The 18,085-nt window shown below is 42.1% G+C and overlaps 1 protein-coding gene across 3 annotated transcripts in view; it reads right to left on the reverse strand.

Annotated features, from left to right (window-relative positions):
* IQGAP2 (IQ motif containing GTPase activating protein 2) overlaps positions 1–18,085 on the reverse strand; it is a 297,963-nt gene that overhangs the window by 55,490 nt on the left and 224,388 nt on the right. For all 3 annotated transcript variants that reach the window (XM_066602868.1, XM_066602867.1, XM_066602870.1), the window contains 3 exons: positions 6,978–7,068; positions 2,993–3,160; positions 695–846 (listed from right to left, as the gene is read on the reverse strand). In XM_066602868.1, coding sequence (XP_066458965.1) covers positions 695–846; positions 2,993–3,160; positions 6,978–7,068 — 411 coding nt within the window. The remainder of the gene's footprint in view (positions 1–694; positions 847–2,992; positions 3,161–6,977; positions 7,069–18,085) is intronic.

Below are 18,085 nucleotides of genomic sequence, written 5' to 3' on the forward strand. Positions count from 1 at the left end.
CACTTTTTAGGTTTTTATTTTTTTCAGCGTCACCTTTTCAAAATGCTTTTTGCTGCCGTGTTCTGAGGCCTATAACTTTTTATTTTTCCATTGATGAGACTGTATGAGGGCTTGTTTTGTGTTGTGGAGCAAAGTGACTTTTCTACTTCTACCATGTTTGGGTGCATATAACCTTTTGGATTACTTTTAAATGAGGTTTTTCAGAAGACAAGGTGACCAAAAAATGAAATTTAACACACTATTCTAATTTAACTACAATTTGCTATAATGCTGTAAATCCAGTTCTCGATGTGCCAGTCATGTTAATGATTGCTAGATCTTTATACAGTCAGCTTAACTCCAATTGCATTAGTGCATTCACTAGTTTAATGGCACAAAGTGCCTATTTTATTACTATAAACTTTCTTTTTATTGCAAATCCCACTTCTGTTAGCTTTGGTAAAGGAGATGCTGGCATAAGGAAAAAAAGGGCTTTTTACTCTTGATACAGTGTCATGCTTATCCCTTGGGCTGTGTCTGATATGGCAGCACCAACCCACTCAAGTGAGCAGAGCTGACCCGCAAAAACAGACACAGCCCATGGATACGTGATGTTATCTAATCTTAGACGACCCTAGTATATTACCAATCGTGTTCAGATACATCTTGAATGTTGGTGTTTGTATTTTACTTCCTTAACAAATTTCTAAAGTACCTGAATATCTTCTCGGCTAAGCCATGTGGTCTTCGGAGTAATTCCTGCTGGAGGAGACCAGCAGCCTTCACTTGTTTCAATATTATAATAGTAGTCATATAGATCTTTCAATCTTATTTTCAGCCAAGAACTCTCTTCGGTCTCCGCAGAACCTAGTGAGATCAAATCACGGTACCAATTTTATTAATGGAGAGATCAGCTATACAGCTATTTAAACCATAGCCTAAAGGCGTCCCCCCAACCACACAATCATGGCAAACAAAAGCTTTTGTTTATGCTTGAAAAAGGAGGTGATGGATTTACCCAGGAAACATGAGTGGTGAACCCCATCTACTATTGATGACCTATCCTGGGTATAGGTCATCAATAGCGTAGTGCTGCAAAATCCCTTTAAAGGGCCTCCCCTTTGATTTCTTAAATTATTTAGCCAGCCCCCCCAGTATATATAAGTCGGCAACTGTTACCTTGGTTAGTTATTCCTTCCTATCTGAAACTCCTGGCCTCTTTTTTCCCAGATGGTCAGTTGACCTCAGTTCTGACCAGCTCAGGTTTATTTGGGTTTATGCTGTCTGAAACTAGTCAATTTCGCAGTCTGTGTGATTCGATTACATGAAACCTACCACAAACTGCCTAGACCGAGACTCAGATTATGATCACACAGCTCCTGTCACACAGTTATAATAGAGGCAATCACAGCTCATCCTCCTGACTCTATACTTATTGTCTGTAGCTTATTTATGTAAATATAGCAGGCAATACTAATTAAACAGTTCTCCGAGCAAGCAGAAATGGTACAGCCTCTAGCAAATGCTGTGCTGATGCATCATGGGATTGATTTACAACCAAAAGTAAACAATCCTCTCAAGCTGTTGCCTGATAAGCATCAGACAGGGTGCAGCACTGCATAGAAGTGGCAATACACAGAGGAGACCCTCCAGAGTGTGACAGGCAATCAGGTGAGGGGTGCAGGGATGGAAAAATGTGTTTTTGCAGGAGTGTCCCTTTAACAAACAACTCACTTTACTATTACTTATAGTAGATCCACAGTTTATCTAAGGGTGCTTTTACATGCAACGATTTGCTGTTCAGACAAGTAAACGGTATCAGAGTTGACTCAGGCAGCCTGTTTACACAGGCAGATAAACCTTTTGCTTGTGGGCTTGCTAAATCATTCTGTCGTTCACATTCACTGTATCAGTGAATGAGAATGACTGAGTGATCAGTATTTAAACCAAACGATTACTGAACAAGCCAACGATTTTCATGTTTGCATGGAATGAACGATGAGCCAACGGATTAATTGTGCATCATTCAATTGCTGATTGTTTACACTGAGTGATCTTCATTCAAAAGCGAATGATCCAGTGACTTTTTGAATAATCGTTCCATATAAATGCACCTTAGGATGAAATTTAGGCACACTGGTAGGCCAGCCAGTATCCTCCTTGGGAATAGCCTCTGTGGCATTACTGAGGGGTCTCCCTTATCAATCATGTTGCAGCTTCTTGAGACATGCAGCTGCATTAGCATGTATCCCCAGCTCATAGTGCTAAGAAGGCTACCAGCCCAAGGCAAGAGTCAGTAAGGAGGCTACTGAGAGGACCCCCCCTTAGGATAAAAACTGTCAAGGATCAGGCTACTACTGGAAACAAAAGTGTGTGCCCCTCTCTATTACTAAGTTATGAAAATAAATTGCTAAAAAAAATTAAGGGGATAATTAAATCACCCATCAGATGTCAATAATCTCCATAGTTTCCAGGTTCTTTTAGGTTTACCACACGTGCTCAGCGCTAACCTACTCTCAACTGTGAAGAGAACGGGACTGCCCCGTCAATTTATACCTGGAACAGATTTCCTCTGAATTAGACGCGGTGTCTAGGTGATTTGAGTTTTGTTACAGAAAAATTGGAAGTATCCATTGTACTTCATTCTAGGAAGTGATGAGGATCTTAGTGGACAAACCTCCCCAATCAGACAACAATGGCATATCCCAGCCATATGTGATCAATATCTTCTATTAGGAGGTGTTCACGCACTGCGGATTTGCTGTAGATTTTGGTGCAGACCTGCAGGCAGCAGCTTTCAACCCTTCAGTTTGAATTGGAATTGAAGAAGTGAGATTTGCACCGAAGTTCGTGTGAACACACCCTTGGAAAACGCCTTTATAGCTTATTTTCATGTAACGCATTTATTAAGCCGTTATTAGTTACCGGAAACTTGTTACAAAAACCTACAGACATATGAGCAATACAGGCTTTTTCCCCACAGTCAGGATGCATATTTATACTGTGCAGGTACCTTCATCTGCCTTCTTTTTCTTGGCCTCTGATAAGTCTTTGTGATACACTTCAGCACACTCTGGTATGATTCCCTTTAGTCCAGAATTGGATGACTGTAGTGCTAGTAATGTATGTTCGGACTCGTCCTTTTCCAACGCCAGGTTAATTTCTGCCACACCAGCAGCCACTGTAACATTTTTCATAAAATAAGATACAGCAGATATACTTTAGTGATGTAACATTTTTAGTAATATTTACATTTTATAAATAATTGAATGTCCCCTTTAACCGAGAGCAGGCTCACAAGACTGAGTCAGATTCCAGCTATAAGTCCGGCCGGTGAACCTGTGTATGGTGACCAATGCCCCAGTGGTCTCCAACAGTCTTTGTTTACTTGTCCTTCAGAGAGGACATTACGTACATCCATGTGACCACTGGAGTCAATGACTAGCCTCAGCCATGTGCCTGTCATACAGGTTTCCATAACTGCTGAAGCCATTGCTCAGCTGCAGTGATTACATGGATGTACAGCATTGCTGTAAGTAAAGATCACCAAGGACCACAGCAGCATTGACGCTGCAGCAGTGACAGATTTAAAAAAGGTACATAACTTTTTTAAATTTTAGAAGTTTTACTACAGTTAGTTTAAATTTTAAAACAATCTGATAACCCCTTTAAGGGTGCGGTCTCATGACCCTTTAATGCGATATCTGCCACTTATAATGATTAATTGAATACCATACGTAACTTTTGTAACTTTCGTATTGTTTGTGTTCCCCATGTGCCTTGAAGGTTCTGCAGAATAAATCTGCCTGGCAAAATCAACTGCTTGCCAGGAATCTCAGTTCAATTCTCCCATAGTGACAACTGCAGGGGAAATATTACTTGCAACCACTCAAATAATGGTGTCCATGTAATAAATAGACAGCTTGGTTTCAGTTCTCCGCTCCAAGCAGTTTTCCTTCATCCTCGTACTTATCCCTAAAGATAACATTAGACAAGACAATACTCGCCTGACAGCTGTCCCACTGACTAGCACTCCTGTGCTTTCACAAACGAGGATAGTGGTTCAGAGAATGGAGGTGGAGCGTACTGGAGATCTCTTCCGCCTGTCTCCATTCACAGCAAACAGGCAGTCATTCACAGATGAACGACTGCCTGTTTTCATGGACCAATTGTCGTTTGGTTTTTAATTGAGCTAAAGACCAAGTGACTCCAAGTGACTTCTCGCTTAGGGCCCTGTCGGTAGCCAGGTGTACAACAGATGACTATTGACAGAAAACATGGGTTTCCAGCTATATTTCAGGCGATATTTGCCACATGCAAAAGGTACCTTAATCCATACAACCTACGACTCTCTTCTATCTGCAGTCACAGTCTCTCAAAGTCAATCACTAAGAGATCAAATTGTGCAATGGTTAGTAGAGTTCCTGGAAAAGCCCTTAAAATCCTTCATGATTAGCGTATTTTTAGCATTCTTGGGTTGTTTTTTTTTAAATTTAATAACGAGACCCAGTTTTGCTTTTTAAGGCTTCATTCACAAGAGCATATAATCGGCCCCATTTTCACGGCCGGCAGATATACGCTACCCATCTGAGGCACTGGTTTTCAATGCCTCAGTTCAAATGGCCGTTTTTGCGGTGCGTAGAAACGGGCAGTCAAAGTAGTGCATGCAGTGCGCATTGCGGTTGGCCGTTTTTTTTGGTGGACGTAAAAGATAGTTCTGGAACCATCTTCTGGCCAAAATATGGTGGCTGCTCCCATAGACTCCTATGGGAGCCTATGTGAGTTGCCAAAAAAGGGAGGTGGGAGGAAGTTTAGAAGCATCTCTGCTAAACTCCCTCCCCCTCTCCGCCCCTTACCGTCTGTAAGCGAGTGAACTATGGACATACTAATATTTGGACAGAATTTAAATTGTATACAATTACTACTAATTAGATGTAGAATTCTGATCAAGATGAAACAGTAGATATTTTAGGGTTCTTTAACACAGGACAATTGTCAAGCGCTTACGTGCCTAACAGTCGTCCCTGCAGTTATCGCTCCTGTGCTTTTACACAGGAGTGATAAGCGTTCGGTGAATGGAGGCGGAGCGGGCTGCAGATTGCTTCCGGTCGCTTGCCTCCATTCACAATAAAATTCATGTGAGGTCTCTACCATTTATGGTTCTTCCCAATTATTTTTGTTTTATATAGTCCACCATTAAGCTTTAGCAGACATCTCTAGGTGCTCTTAAATCGTTTTGATACTGTTATTTGGGAACTATGTACTAATATTTCTATACTGTATTACATTATTTCTATTCTGTCACAATATTATCATCATCATGTGACCGCTTGTATGATGCGCTCCTCGGCCAAAAGGTCCTGCCCCTTCTAGCCTTTGGAACACACGTTGGTCATGGCAGTTTGATACTTAGGGTCTTGTTCCCATGGACACTTCTTGTGAATTGGCAGCATCCTGAATGCATGGTAGGTGGCACCTGAGGTGAACATGTGCAGCGGGGCTGAGACATCATTACATAGTGTAGGTAAGTTCATATATATGGCTTGTTGTCCCCCTGACCTTTATGCTTGAGAAAGGGCTGAAGATACACCCTGAAACGCATTGTGTGTGTGCTGTATAGGATTCCTCCATGTATGGGCTTTCAATAAATACTGTGGACTTTGTACAGTTTGGCTGCCGATTGCCCACACTCCACTTATGGACATTGGCTCTTTGACTGACTTTCCATAGATTGAACGAGTGAGTGATGTCACCATTAACTCATTAAATCTCGTGCAGCCCGTGTGGACAGACAAATGCAACGTTGGCTCAATCAAACAAGAATCGTTCAGTCCCTGTATAAGTGAATGAGAGGGTCTGAATGATTGCTGTTTATGGGTGGTTTCACACGGGTGAGAAAAATCGGGTGATTTTCGCCTGCTGCGATAATCAGTAAGAAAGCAGAATATGAAACTAATGATTTACAATGGCTTCCTTCCCATCAGCGATGTTCTCATGTAAGAACAAAAAATCGTGGCATGCTCTATTTTTCTGTGATGTGCAATTTTTTTTAGCTCTGATGTATTCCAATGGAAGCTTCTTTTTATCGCACAGCAAAGCTACAAATGCGTGACTGCTAAACTAGCCCCCCATCCTTCTCTCCTCCTCTCCGCCCCTTGCCAGCTCTTTGCAATGGGAGGGACAGGACAGGGGCGGAGCTAGTTGGTAAGCGGAGAGCCGGTGAGGGGGGGTGGGGTGGGAAGGGGGAGACAGCTTAGCAGAGCGACATTTCCGCTCGCTCTTCCACTGCGGCCGGCGCTCCCATAGAGGAGAGCGCGGCCGCAGCGGGAAAAAGAAAAATAGACATGCTGCTTTCGGCAAATCCGCGCCGCAGCGGCGGTTTCTGTCGGATTAGCCGCAGAAGATTTGCTGTCCCGTGTGGACGAGATTTCAACTTGGCTGGCTAATCCCGGGATCAGCGGCCGCATGCGGATTTGCCGCGGCGAAATTCCGCACAGAATTTCCGTGGCAAATCCGCTCCGTGTGAACCCAGCCTTAGCGTTCAATTTGAACCTCTGCTGTATCACTATACAATGTGTAGTAGTGAGGACACTATGCAGGTAAGTAATTAAAGTGTGTTTCCAATTATGAGCAGTGCATTCAGTCGCTAAATCACTCAAGCTTGCTAGAATAAGAAGTGAATCCAAAAGAGACCACGAAAACCACAGGGACCTCAGATACCACAGAGTTGTCTTGCTACCAGTATACAAATGACCACTGGTCCTATATAAAAGTCATTATGCATGGTTTTCTATAGTTTGCTGACAGGTTCTGTGGTCAATGATTTTAAATTCCCTCTTGCTGTCTGATGCTTGGATAGCTCTTACATGCAGCAAGAGAGATTTGGCTTATAATAATATATTTGAAGAAAGTCCACAAGGCAATTCCCTAATAATGTAGATAAAGTACTCAATACAAGTTTAATGACACCATAAGATAAAAAGGTAAAGCAAACATACCTCTGTTTGCATCTTGTCTGTCCTGGTTGGCATCATTAATTCCATTCTGTATTTCATCCAGCCACAGTGCTGCCGACTCATCTTTGGATTTCTGAAAGAACAGGAAATTAATAGAGATGACAGATGAGCCAAGACTTCATATTATGAACAATTATTTAACAGCTGGACTGGAGCCTGGAGCAAATATAATAATGAAATATCAGGTAACTTATGTGTTAAAAGATAGCATACGCTCAATCTGGAAACTTTGTATCTGCTGTGGGATCCTCCCAGATGTGCATTAGGGGGGTAAAAAAAATAGATATACATTTTTCTTCTCACACTGGAGGACTGACCATTTCTGACCACCGAAAGTGCTGGTAGAGTGTAAGACGACTATGCTACCAGTACATAAAGAGATTGTTCCATAATTGACATTTATCACTTATTCACAGGACAGGTGTAATTGCAGGCCTCTCCACTGCTGGGGCACCATCATTACTAAAACAGGAGTTCAGAGCCCCCATTACTCCTCACTGCATAACCTTAGAGAGAAGGACTTTGAATTAAGCAGAAGGGCGCTTGCTTGATTGCCATGTCATTGTGATTCCTCGTCACTGTGGTTGCATAATGGGGGGGTTTGGGATCCCCATTTTAATGATCTAGTGATCAGACATTTATCACCTATCCCATCAGTGAGTGATGTGGCAAATAATTAAAAAAAAATAACCTAGCACCGAAATAAAATCCAACTTATTTATAGAGTTAAAAGTAATAGCATTAAAGTTAAATGTTTTCTGTGTACGCGTTTCAAACAGCAGTGTTCTTGCTGAAAATAGCTAGTGGTCACTGATAGGGCACTGAGTGAGAAATCACTAACTTATCGGAGTTGCTTGGTGTTTTAGCAGAACTAAAAACAAAGCGACTATCGGCCCTTGCAAACAGGAGGCGCTCAATGGTGAGTGACTCTTGTTTACCGTAAAATGGAGGTGGGTGACTGGAATGATCCCCGGCCGCTCCACCTCCATTCACTTGAATGGCTATCACTCCTGTGTAAAGCACAGCTGCAACACAGTGGGGCGGCAGCTTACGAGCCTGATAGTTGTCCTGCGTAAAGGTACCTTCAGTCACAGCAACCAAGAATAAGAAGCTTTTCAGTTCGAAACGTGTAGGAAGAAGATTTTTTGAACCATGAACTGTAACCATGTATACACTTTTAATTTTAACTCAAAAAAGTTGGATTTTATTCCACTGCCATATTTCTTTTTGCCATGGTACTACATTCAAGCCAGTATTATCTGAGCATGGCTATGTTGCAATACCGGATGCCGCAATTTATATATAGGGTGAGGATTTGTTTTACCTTTGTTGCCAATTGGTAACATCAGACTTGAATAAGAGTCCAACATTATCCAATGACAGTGAGTAGTGGGGACTGCCCAGTTGACAGATTCATAGTACCAGGAGCTGGATCCAAGAAGAGCCCAAATGGGCAAATGGTATGAAAAACAAACAGCGGCACAGTCAGTGGGGCTACGGGTGCAAAGCTATGCGGCCATCCTTGCTGACTTGACAGAGGCCTTTTTAGGCTTGGTGAAAAAATAAAATAAAAAAAGAAGTGTAGCTACAGCTATAACTGAACGGAAATCTGAATCAGTAAACCATGGTTGAGCAAGTTAAATGTTAAACTAGTTTTTCCTTAGAGCATTTGAACAGCAGGCAGTATTTTTTTTTAACTTTACAGAATTTTAAGACATTGATACAATTGCATCCGATTGAAAACTGCAATTGACTATTCCATGTAAAAAACATACAAGTGGTTGTGTGTTTTATCCATAATCCAGTAACAGACTAAAATATAAATGCTTTATTAGGGATATATTAAAAGACATAAATGGGCTAACACACAAACAAAAAAATATAAACCAGAAAAGTCCGTAACTTTTTGGTATACTACTGGCCTCCACTCAAAAACCGGATATGTGTGTGGGGCCAGATAACAGATCAGTGCTACAAGCAAGTAGTAGGAAGAGCTTAGTCACTTCCTAAACTGGTAAAGATCATACAGCATCAAGATTTGGAGGTATGATGCTCCTCTAACTTGGTATTGAAGTGCTGTAATGATCTACCAGAGTGATTGCTGTCTTAGACAGTATCCAACATAGGGACGTGTCAATATCTCAAACTCTTTAACATCAATCACGGGCAAAGAGAAAAAGTTTTCCTATAATAAGGATTTTTCACAATCGGACACTCATAATCGGAGTGTTTAAATGAACGGTGCTCGACGCGTTTCCCCACAATAAAAATTGTGGTTCATCAGGAGCTCAGATGAATTCGACAGGCATTCGTATAGCACTGTTTGTAGTAATGAATTAACCAAAGATGTTTAAGATGAAGTCAGATAATACAAGTGGTGCAGTGACTTACACACTATCTGTGTGATTGCTCAGTATGTCAGATGCATAGAAGCAAAATTGCATGTTAGGCACCAACTAAAGAGATACAGGTATACTCCCAGCGTTAGTATGCAGAGTATGGTCTCTCTGCTCAATCTTAGCTAATGGGGGTTTGTAAGTAGGAAGTCTGAGAGATATTGGCTCAGTATATTATGGAAACTGCAGCCAGAGTATAGGCTCCCTGAGTAACAGAGAGCTATAAAGCTGTAAATCTGGATGCAGCATCAGCTTGGCAGTTTCAATAATAGCCCAGGCTCATCAAGGACTGTCTCATCTTGATGATATAACGAAAATCAGATGAGGATGTTAGGTATATAGAAAATGGTCACCATATAAGTGTGGCCACCTCTATAACCAGACTAAACTTCAGACCTAAGCTGAAAATATAGACTTCGTTTCAAGTAGTGTAAAGAGCCTTCCTGCATGCTACCAGGTATAGAGTAGCAGCAGGTTTCTCTGATCTACTCCTTCCTACAGAGGGTAGTTGTTATGCCCATGAATCAAAGATAAATAAATAAAGAGGTAAAGCCTGTGGCTCTGATGGTGAGCCACAGGGGTAATGCAAGAGTGTATGTGTCAGCCTCTCATATACTGATTACTTGACCGCCTTGATGGGAGGAGAGTAATAAGTGAGCCAATCAGCGGCTCTCAAAAATAAAGGGGACCCGACTATGCAAATATCCATACTGCAGCTCTAATTAGAGTGTTTTGGATGTGAATCCGAAGTTGTAACATGCTTATCAGCATGTTACCGGCAAGGGGGTTAAGTAAAGCAGTGCATAGCGGTGTCTGATCGCTCACCGCTATGCCAGATTATTCAAAAATTATGCTAGTAGCTCCTACCAGCATAGGAGGATACTGCACATGCGTGTGACATCATCACATGGTCACGTGATCACAAGAATGGTCACATGACCGCCAGGAAGGTCCTGGTGGTAAAAGAGATGGAATGCAAGCCCTATATGGATCGGAGGGCAACCACAGCGACCAGAGCCAGGATTCAAAACATTTAAAGCTGCTAAATAAAGATGTATTTGCAATGTTTGTACTTTCCTTTATGTATTATAATTTGTAAAGGACAAATATGGATGGTACCCATTATGAAGATGTTCTTTCAGGTAAGTATGCAAATCCAGTAATATATAATGGTACTCAAATGCAGAATAAGTATAATGCCACACAAATACATGTTTAGATGATCTGATATCGAATATGTACACCATAATAGGATATACAGGCTGAAGGAGAACATGGAACCGTCTATTCGGAGGAGAACATTTTAATAAATCTTATCCAGGGAAAAGGCACAAATACTGACTGAATTAATCCAGGAAACAATTAAAGCATAAACTTTCATTGAGGCCGAGTGGATGTTCATACGAAATATCCATGCAGCTTCCTTTTCTAACAGCCGCTGGTCCACATTTCCCCTTCTCCCATGTGTGCATAACAATTCTATGCCTTGGAATTTTAGCGTATTTGCATCACCATTATGCGTTGACCAAATGTGGTCCGCTAAGGCCTCATGTCCACGGGGAAAATAATAATTAAAATCCGCAGCGGATCACCCGCGCGCGGATCCGCGCCCCATAGGAATGCATTGACCACCCGCGGGTAGCTAAATACCCGCGGATGGTCAATAAATGTGAATTAGAAAAATCATGGAGCATGAAAAAAAATGGACATGCTCCATTTAGGTGCGGATCACGCTCCGGATGGCCCCATTGATCTCTATGGGGTGCGGGAAATCCGCTGCGGGTGTTAAATGCCATTTATTTGGGTGCGTGAAATCTGCATGCGGATTACAAGTTTGGCTTCTTTTTCAGTGGCCTTGCATTTTTTTTCACGCGCAGATGCAAAAATGCCATCCGCGTGCATACACGCGTGAAAAAAAACGCATCCGCGTGTCATCCGCATGCAATAAAATACTATTTTAAGCTCATCCGCACTGCATCCGCGGCCCAAATCCGCGTTACAAATCCGGAGCAGATTTGATTTTCCCCGTGGACATGAGGCCTTAAGGTGTAGATTCTTGTCTTTCTAGGTTTCCTATGTGGCCAAGTATCCTGCGCCGGAACTGCTGTATCGTCTTCCCTATGTAGTTTTTTGGGCAGGGGCAGGTGGCCATGTAAATGATATTACGAGTTTTACAGTTAATAAAATCTTGGCACTGGAAAGTCCGGTTGGAAACAGCACACGTGAAAGAATTAGCTTTTAGAATGAAGGGGCAGGCGGCACAGGTATGGCACGGAAAAGTGCCTACTGGTCTGTTTTGACCTAACCAAGTCAGTCTGGATTTGTCAGGATGTAAATGGCTTTTGACGAGATGATCTTTTAAATTATGGCCTCGTCTGTAAGTAATGCATGGTTTCGTAGGTATGTAATCTCTAATATCCGGATCATTTTTGAGAATGTCCCAATAATGAGATAAAATCTCTCGTATCTGCACCGAAGCTGTATCAAAGGTGCCTATCACTCGTGGAGAGTGTTCAATGGCCCGTACTCATGGTGTTAGTAATGTAGTACGAGGCTGTTGAGATGCGTATTGATAGGCTTTCATGACTACTTCGTCAGGGTACCCCCTTGTTGTAAAACGTTTCATCAGTTTTTTACTTTCTTGGAAGAAGGAAGCTTCGTCCGAACAATTACGACGAAGATGAAGGAACTGGCCCTTAGGAATACCGTGTTTCAAGGGTGTAGGATGGTAACTCTGCCAGCCCAATACACTGTTGGTAGCAGTCTGCTCCCGGTGCAAAGTTGACGAGATGGTACCATCCTCGTTCTTAGAGATCCGAAGATCTAGGAAGGGTAATGATGTCGGGTGGATGTCACTAGTGACACGTAGATTTAAGGTGTTCACATTTAGTGCATCAACGAAGGTCTCCAAAGATGAGGGAGTCCCCTTCCATAGAACGAGGTTGTCGTCTATATAGCGTAACCAGAGGATGATGTTGTCGGACCAGAGTGGATTATTGTAAATGACCCTTTCCTCCCACCAGCCCAGGTACAGATTAGCATAAGATGGGGCACATGGCGTCCCCATCGCTGTACCCCTGAGCTGGTGGAAGTACTCGGAGTCAAACACAAAATAATTGTGCTTCAAGATGAATTCGAGTAGGTCAACGACACACTGGTTATGGCTATTGTAATGTGCACCCCTTTGTTGGAGAAAGGAAGACACTGCTGTCAAACCGCCGTCATGAGGGATGGAGCTATACAGTGCTTCGATGTCTAATGATGCTAGGATGACATCGGAATTGATTGTAATACCATCAAGAATACGCAGGACGTCCATCGTATCTCTAACATACGATCTCAATGATAGAACGTATGGGCGCAAGATCTTATCAATGTAAATGCTAACATTCTGGGTGAGATTATTTACCCCCGATACGATAGGACGTCCCTTAATAGGGTTAGTACCCTTATGCACCTTTGGCAGTGCGTAAAACGTAGCGATGGTTGAGTTGGAGGGTACATGAAACGGTATTCATTGGTATCAATATTTCCGGCAGCCAATTCCCGTTGTAAAAGATCACGCAGTAGGACCAAAAATGAATTTGTTAGGTCACATGAGAGAGTACCATAGGTGGAGGGATCATTCAAAAGTCGGCAGCACATGTCAATATATTGTGATCTATTAAGAATCACAATATTGCCGCCTTTATCAGCTGGCTTTATAATAATCGCAGGATTTTTGTCAAGATTTTTAAGTGCCTTAGTTTCCCCTTGTGTCAGATTAGAACGTGGACCTAAAAAGGTTTTCAAAGTTTTAAGATCATTTTTTACCAATCTCTCGAAGATGTCTATTTCCGGACTATGTAGTGCCGGGGGGTTGTTTCTACAGGAAGGTTTAAGGTCCGTAAAAGGACCCATGCCTTCAATTCTCATATTCTCATTCTCGAGATCCTGTAGAATCTGAAGGCCCTGAAGATCAGCCAAATCCAGGCCTATTTCTCTGAGCCGTTCTTTATCTTTGATGGCAAAAAATTTTTTCCATCTTAATTTGCGGGTGAAGAGGGAGATGTCCTTCGTCCACACGAACGGGTCAAACTGGGTCGTGGGGACGAAGGACAGCCCCCTCTCCAACAGGCCCAGCTCCTGTGGTGTAAGATTATAATCAGACAAGTTGACAACTTGCAACTTGTCTTCAATGGGAATTAGGTCCGTCTCAGATATAGGTAACATGTTCGAGTTCGTTCCTATGTAGTCTCTATGGTCCGGGTGAGAGATTGGGGGAAGAGACAGAGTAGAGGATGTCGGGGGGGGGGGGGGGGGGGGGGGGCAGGCCCTTCACGTCTCCCCCTCAAAAAATATTGGGAGATGGGAGGCTCTGCAAAAACCGTTTCCTGCGGTTTTCTACCGCGACCTTTATTGCGAGGTTGGAAACGTGTTTTGAAACGACGTGATGTTGAACGACTAGAAGGAAGTGACTCGCTCTCTGAGAAATCTGAAGAGCTAAATTCAGTTTCAGATCGGCCTAAGGTGTTGGTATAGGCTCGATTATCCTTGAAATCAAGGAGATCTCGACTGAACTGTGTATGTTTACGATCTTTAATTTGGATCGTAAATTTTTCAATATTCAGATGTAAAGTTTTTTCTTTTGTTAAATACTCGGGATCTGCGCTAAAGGTTTTCGCTCTTTCTATATGTTCTTCTAGTTTTTTCTGGTTTGTTTCAAGTGTAGATTTTTCTTCGTCTAGTAAAAGATTGATAAACTTTAGAGATGCTAGAGTAGATTCATCTTCCCATTTTTTGAGGAATGTGGGATTTTGGAGACGTTTAGGTGGTACAATCGGGTTCCGTAGGCCCCTAGGGACAATCCGATGCTCAATATATTTCTGTAGACCCTGTACCTCCCACCAATTTCTTATATATTCGCGATATGAAAATGTGAGATCTTTGAAACACTTTTCAATGGAATGATTCTGGTATGTGGACCTAAATTCGCCCTCCGAAAAGACCGCACCAGCCTCAGACAGCCACTGAGACGTATTGAGATCCTTTGAAAGGAAGCCCGCCATCAAAATAGAGAACTAATCACAGGGACGGAAAAAGTCTATAGAACTAAAGCTAAGCCCTTTTCACAGTAACAGACTAAAATATAAATGCTTTATTAGGGATATATTAAAAGACATAAATGGGCTAACACACAAACAAAAAAATATAAACCAGAAAAGTCCATAACTTTTTGGTATACTACTGGCCTCCACTCAAAAACCGGATATGTGTGTAGGGCCAGATAACAGATCAGTGCTGCAAGCAAGTAGTAGGAAGAGCTTAGTCACTTCCTAAACTGGTAAAGATCATACAGCATCAAGATTTGGAGGTATGAAGCTCCTCTAACTTGGTATTGAAGTGCTGTAATGATCTACCAGAGTGATTGCTGTCTTAGACAGTATCCAACATAGGGACGTGTCAATATCTCAAATTCTTTAACATCAATCACGGGCAATATCTCTCAGACTTCCTACTTACAAACCCCCATTAGCTAAGATTGAGCAGAGAGACCATACTCTGCATACTAATGCTGGGAGTATACCTGTATCTCTTTAGTTGGTGCCTAACATGCAATTTTGCTTCTATGCATCTGACATACTGAGCAATCACACAGATTGTCTCTAAGTCACTGCACCACTTATATTATCTGACTTCATCTTAAACATCTTTGGTTAATTCATTACTACAAACAGTGCTATACGAATGCCTGTCGAATTCATCTGAGCTCCTGATGAACCACAATTTTTCTTGTGGGGAAACGCGTCGAGCACAGTTCATTTAAACACTCCGATTATGAGTGTCCGATTGTGAAAAATCCTTATTATAGGAAAACTTTTTCTCTTTGCCCGTGATTGATGTTAAAGAGTTTGAGATATTGACACGTCCCTATGTTGGATACTGTCTAAGACAGCAATCACTCTGGTAGATCATTACAGCACTTCAATACCAAGTTAGAGGAGCATCATACCTCCAAATCTTGATGCTGTATGATCTTTACCAGTTTAGGAAGTGACTAAGCTCTTCCTACTACTTGCTTGCAGCACTGATCTGTTATCTGGCCCCACACACATATCCGGTTTTTGAGTGGAGGCCAGTAGTATACCAAAAAGTTACGGACTTTTCTGGTTTATATTTTTTTGTTTGTGTGTTAGCCCATTTATGTCTTAATATATCCCTAATAAAGCATTTATATTTTAGTCTGTTACTGTGAAAAGGGCTTAGCTTTAGTTCTATAGACTTTTTCCGTCCCTGTGATTAGTTATCCATAATCCAGTGTACGCCTACAGAGCAAGAAAATTAATTCATACATTCACAAGTGTAACTAAATGACTGACTTTTTGTCTCTTATAAACAGAGTCACATTTGCTACGAGGCTCCATGTTTGATGAAGTAAGGTTGTTCGGTAGGCATAATGCAGCTTACAGTGAGCAGGATTGTGGCACAGTTGCCTCAGATTTCCAGTTATGCTTCAGCATGTTATTTCCTGTTTGTGAATTCCTGTTATCTGGCAATTCTAGTCAGTTTTAAAATAATTCCAGCAAAAAGGAGGTTCATGCCAAAGATTTCTACAGTGCGGCAAACTCTGAAGACGCCCCACTTAGAACGTCATAAGAAAAGGAAGACCGTGCTGATAATTCCTTCCAGATAGGATGCCACTCTTCTACTCGCATCCGGTTATAAAAATCCCCATTTAGGGTCTATCTCAGGAGCCCTTTTTGGCAGCCTACTGCACGGGAGCACACAGCAAGTATGCATACACCATCTTGGCGTGTATGCGGGTGTAATAAGCGCCAAGATATGTGTGACACATTCTTTTTTGTGCGATGTGTGAGAGAAGCACAATAGAAATTCAATGTTAAGAAAGGTAACTTGTAATATGCGGTAGCATACGCTCGGTGAGAGCCCTTATAGAAGTATTTACGAAAAAAAGTCAAAACATAGCATTTGCGAGTTCAGTTTTAAATGGAGACTAAGTTTTCGCTCAGCCTACATATATCATCTTCTTGTAATATACTTTCTTTAAAAAAAAAATTTTGTTTTACTGCTAAAAATCTAATTTGAAGTGACTACCACTAGGGGGTCTTCCTTCCAGCATATTTGCAAACCACTGCCTGTCGTTAGGAATTGGTCTTGTCTAGTAAAAGGACATGGGGACTTTGCTAGTTACTGCATGCAAAAGAAGAACGGTCATTCAGATGTTGCCTTGCAACTGACTGTAGCAGGGCTATGCAAAGCAGCATGGGAAGTGTGGGAGAGGAAGTCTTGACCAGTACAGTATTGGCAAAATGGCTGGAGTCGACGCACCCCTAAGCAGATTACAAACTGCAGGGCAGCAAAAAAAAAAAAAGGGGGAAAATCTTGCATTAGCAGGTTACTGCATGAATCAGTCATGAATCAGCACGATCGGCTACTCTATTTGCATAGTCCCGCTGCCATGCAAAGCGAATGACAGCAGCGGCACGGCGATCTGCACTCCTGACCTAGCATAGCATCCTTCAAGGATGGTGATTCTATATCTGTATATGGTAGATGCCTTTATAGCACTATTTTTTGAAATACGAACCAAATCAGAATAATTCTCTGTAGGAGTCATCTGATGATTCAGGTACGGGGCTCTGTGGGAAGTTTCACATCATCAACTATTAGTCTGATAGCAGGTTTTATGTGGTGTTGTGGTTTAGTGGTTCACGACCCTCGGCAACCCACAAGGCTCCCTCCCTCCATGTTTTTCGGTTTTGCACTGCTTCTTTCAGCTGTGTGATATCCATGCCAGTATCAGCTTTGACAGTATCAGCCATTGTGTTCTTTGGTGGTGAGGTCTTCTTTTGCCACTGATCTGTCCAAGCATTATAGATTTTTCTAGCGACTCTATGGATCACTGTTCTTCACGTATTCCTGTCTTTCATGGCTTCTTTCAGTTCGGCGATTGACATGTTGGTGGTGGCCTTGATTTTGTCTAGCCATCTTGCTCTTCGTTGTCCCGATCTTCTCTTCCCCTGACCTTGCCAAGCATCAGTAGTGTTTCCAGTTAGTTAGCGCGCATCACATGGCCAAAAAAAAAAAAGAGCCGCTGTTTGATGATTTTGCCCTCTAGTGATATTTTCGGTTTGACACGATCTAATACTACCTTGTTCATTGTCATGGCAGTCCAAGGTATCCGTAGCATTCTCCTCCAGCACCATAGTTCAAACGCATCAATTTTCCTTCTGACTGTTTTCCTGAGCATCCAACTTTCGCAACCATACGTCGTTATGGGAAAGACGATTGCATTGACCAGTCTGGTTTTTGTTGCAATGCTAATGTCCTTGCTTTTCCAGATCTCTTCCATTCCTTGCATTGCATTCCTACCAAGTGTTATCCGGGTCAACACTGCTTGTCGCAATCGATTTTGGATCCAAAGAAGATCAAGTTTTGGACTGTCTCTACTTCTTTGTTGTTAATTTTTATGCTCACTGTACCATTGCTTACCATGGTCATGACTTTAATTTTCTTGATGTTGAGGTACAGTCCCATGCGTTCCCATGTATAACACTGTCTAAAAGCCATTAAAGCCCTGTATAACATTCAAGAGCGATACCCGAGACGACAAATATGAAAGCCCCTTAAATCCCTTAGACAGTGTTATACACCAGTTTAGGGGTTCTTGTTAACCTCTTGTTCATTTCAAAC

The sequence above is a fragment of the Eleutherodactylus coqui genome, chromosome 5, assembly GCF_035609145.1.
Source record: "Eleutherodactylus coqui strain aEleCoq1 chromosome 5, aEleCoq1.hap1, whole genome shotgun sequence".
NCBI lineage: Eukaryota > Metazoa > Chordata > Amphibia > Anura > Eleutherodactylidae > Eleutherodactylus > Eleutherodactylus coqui.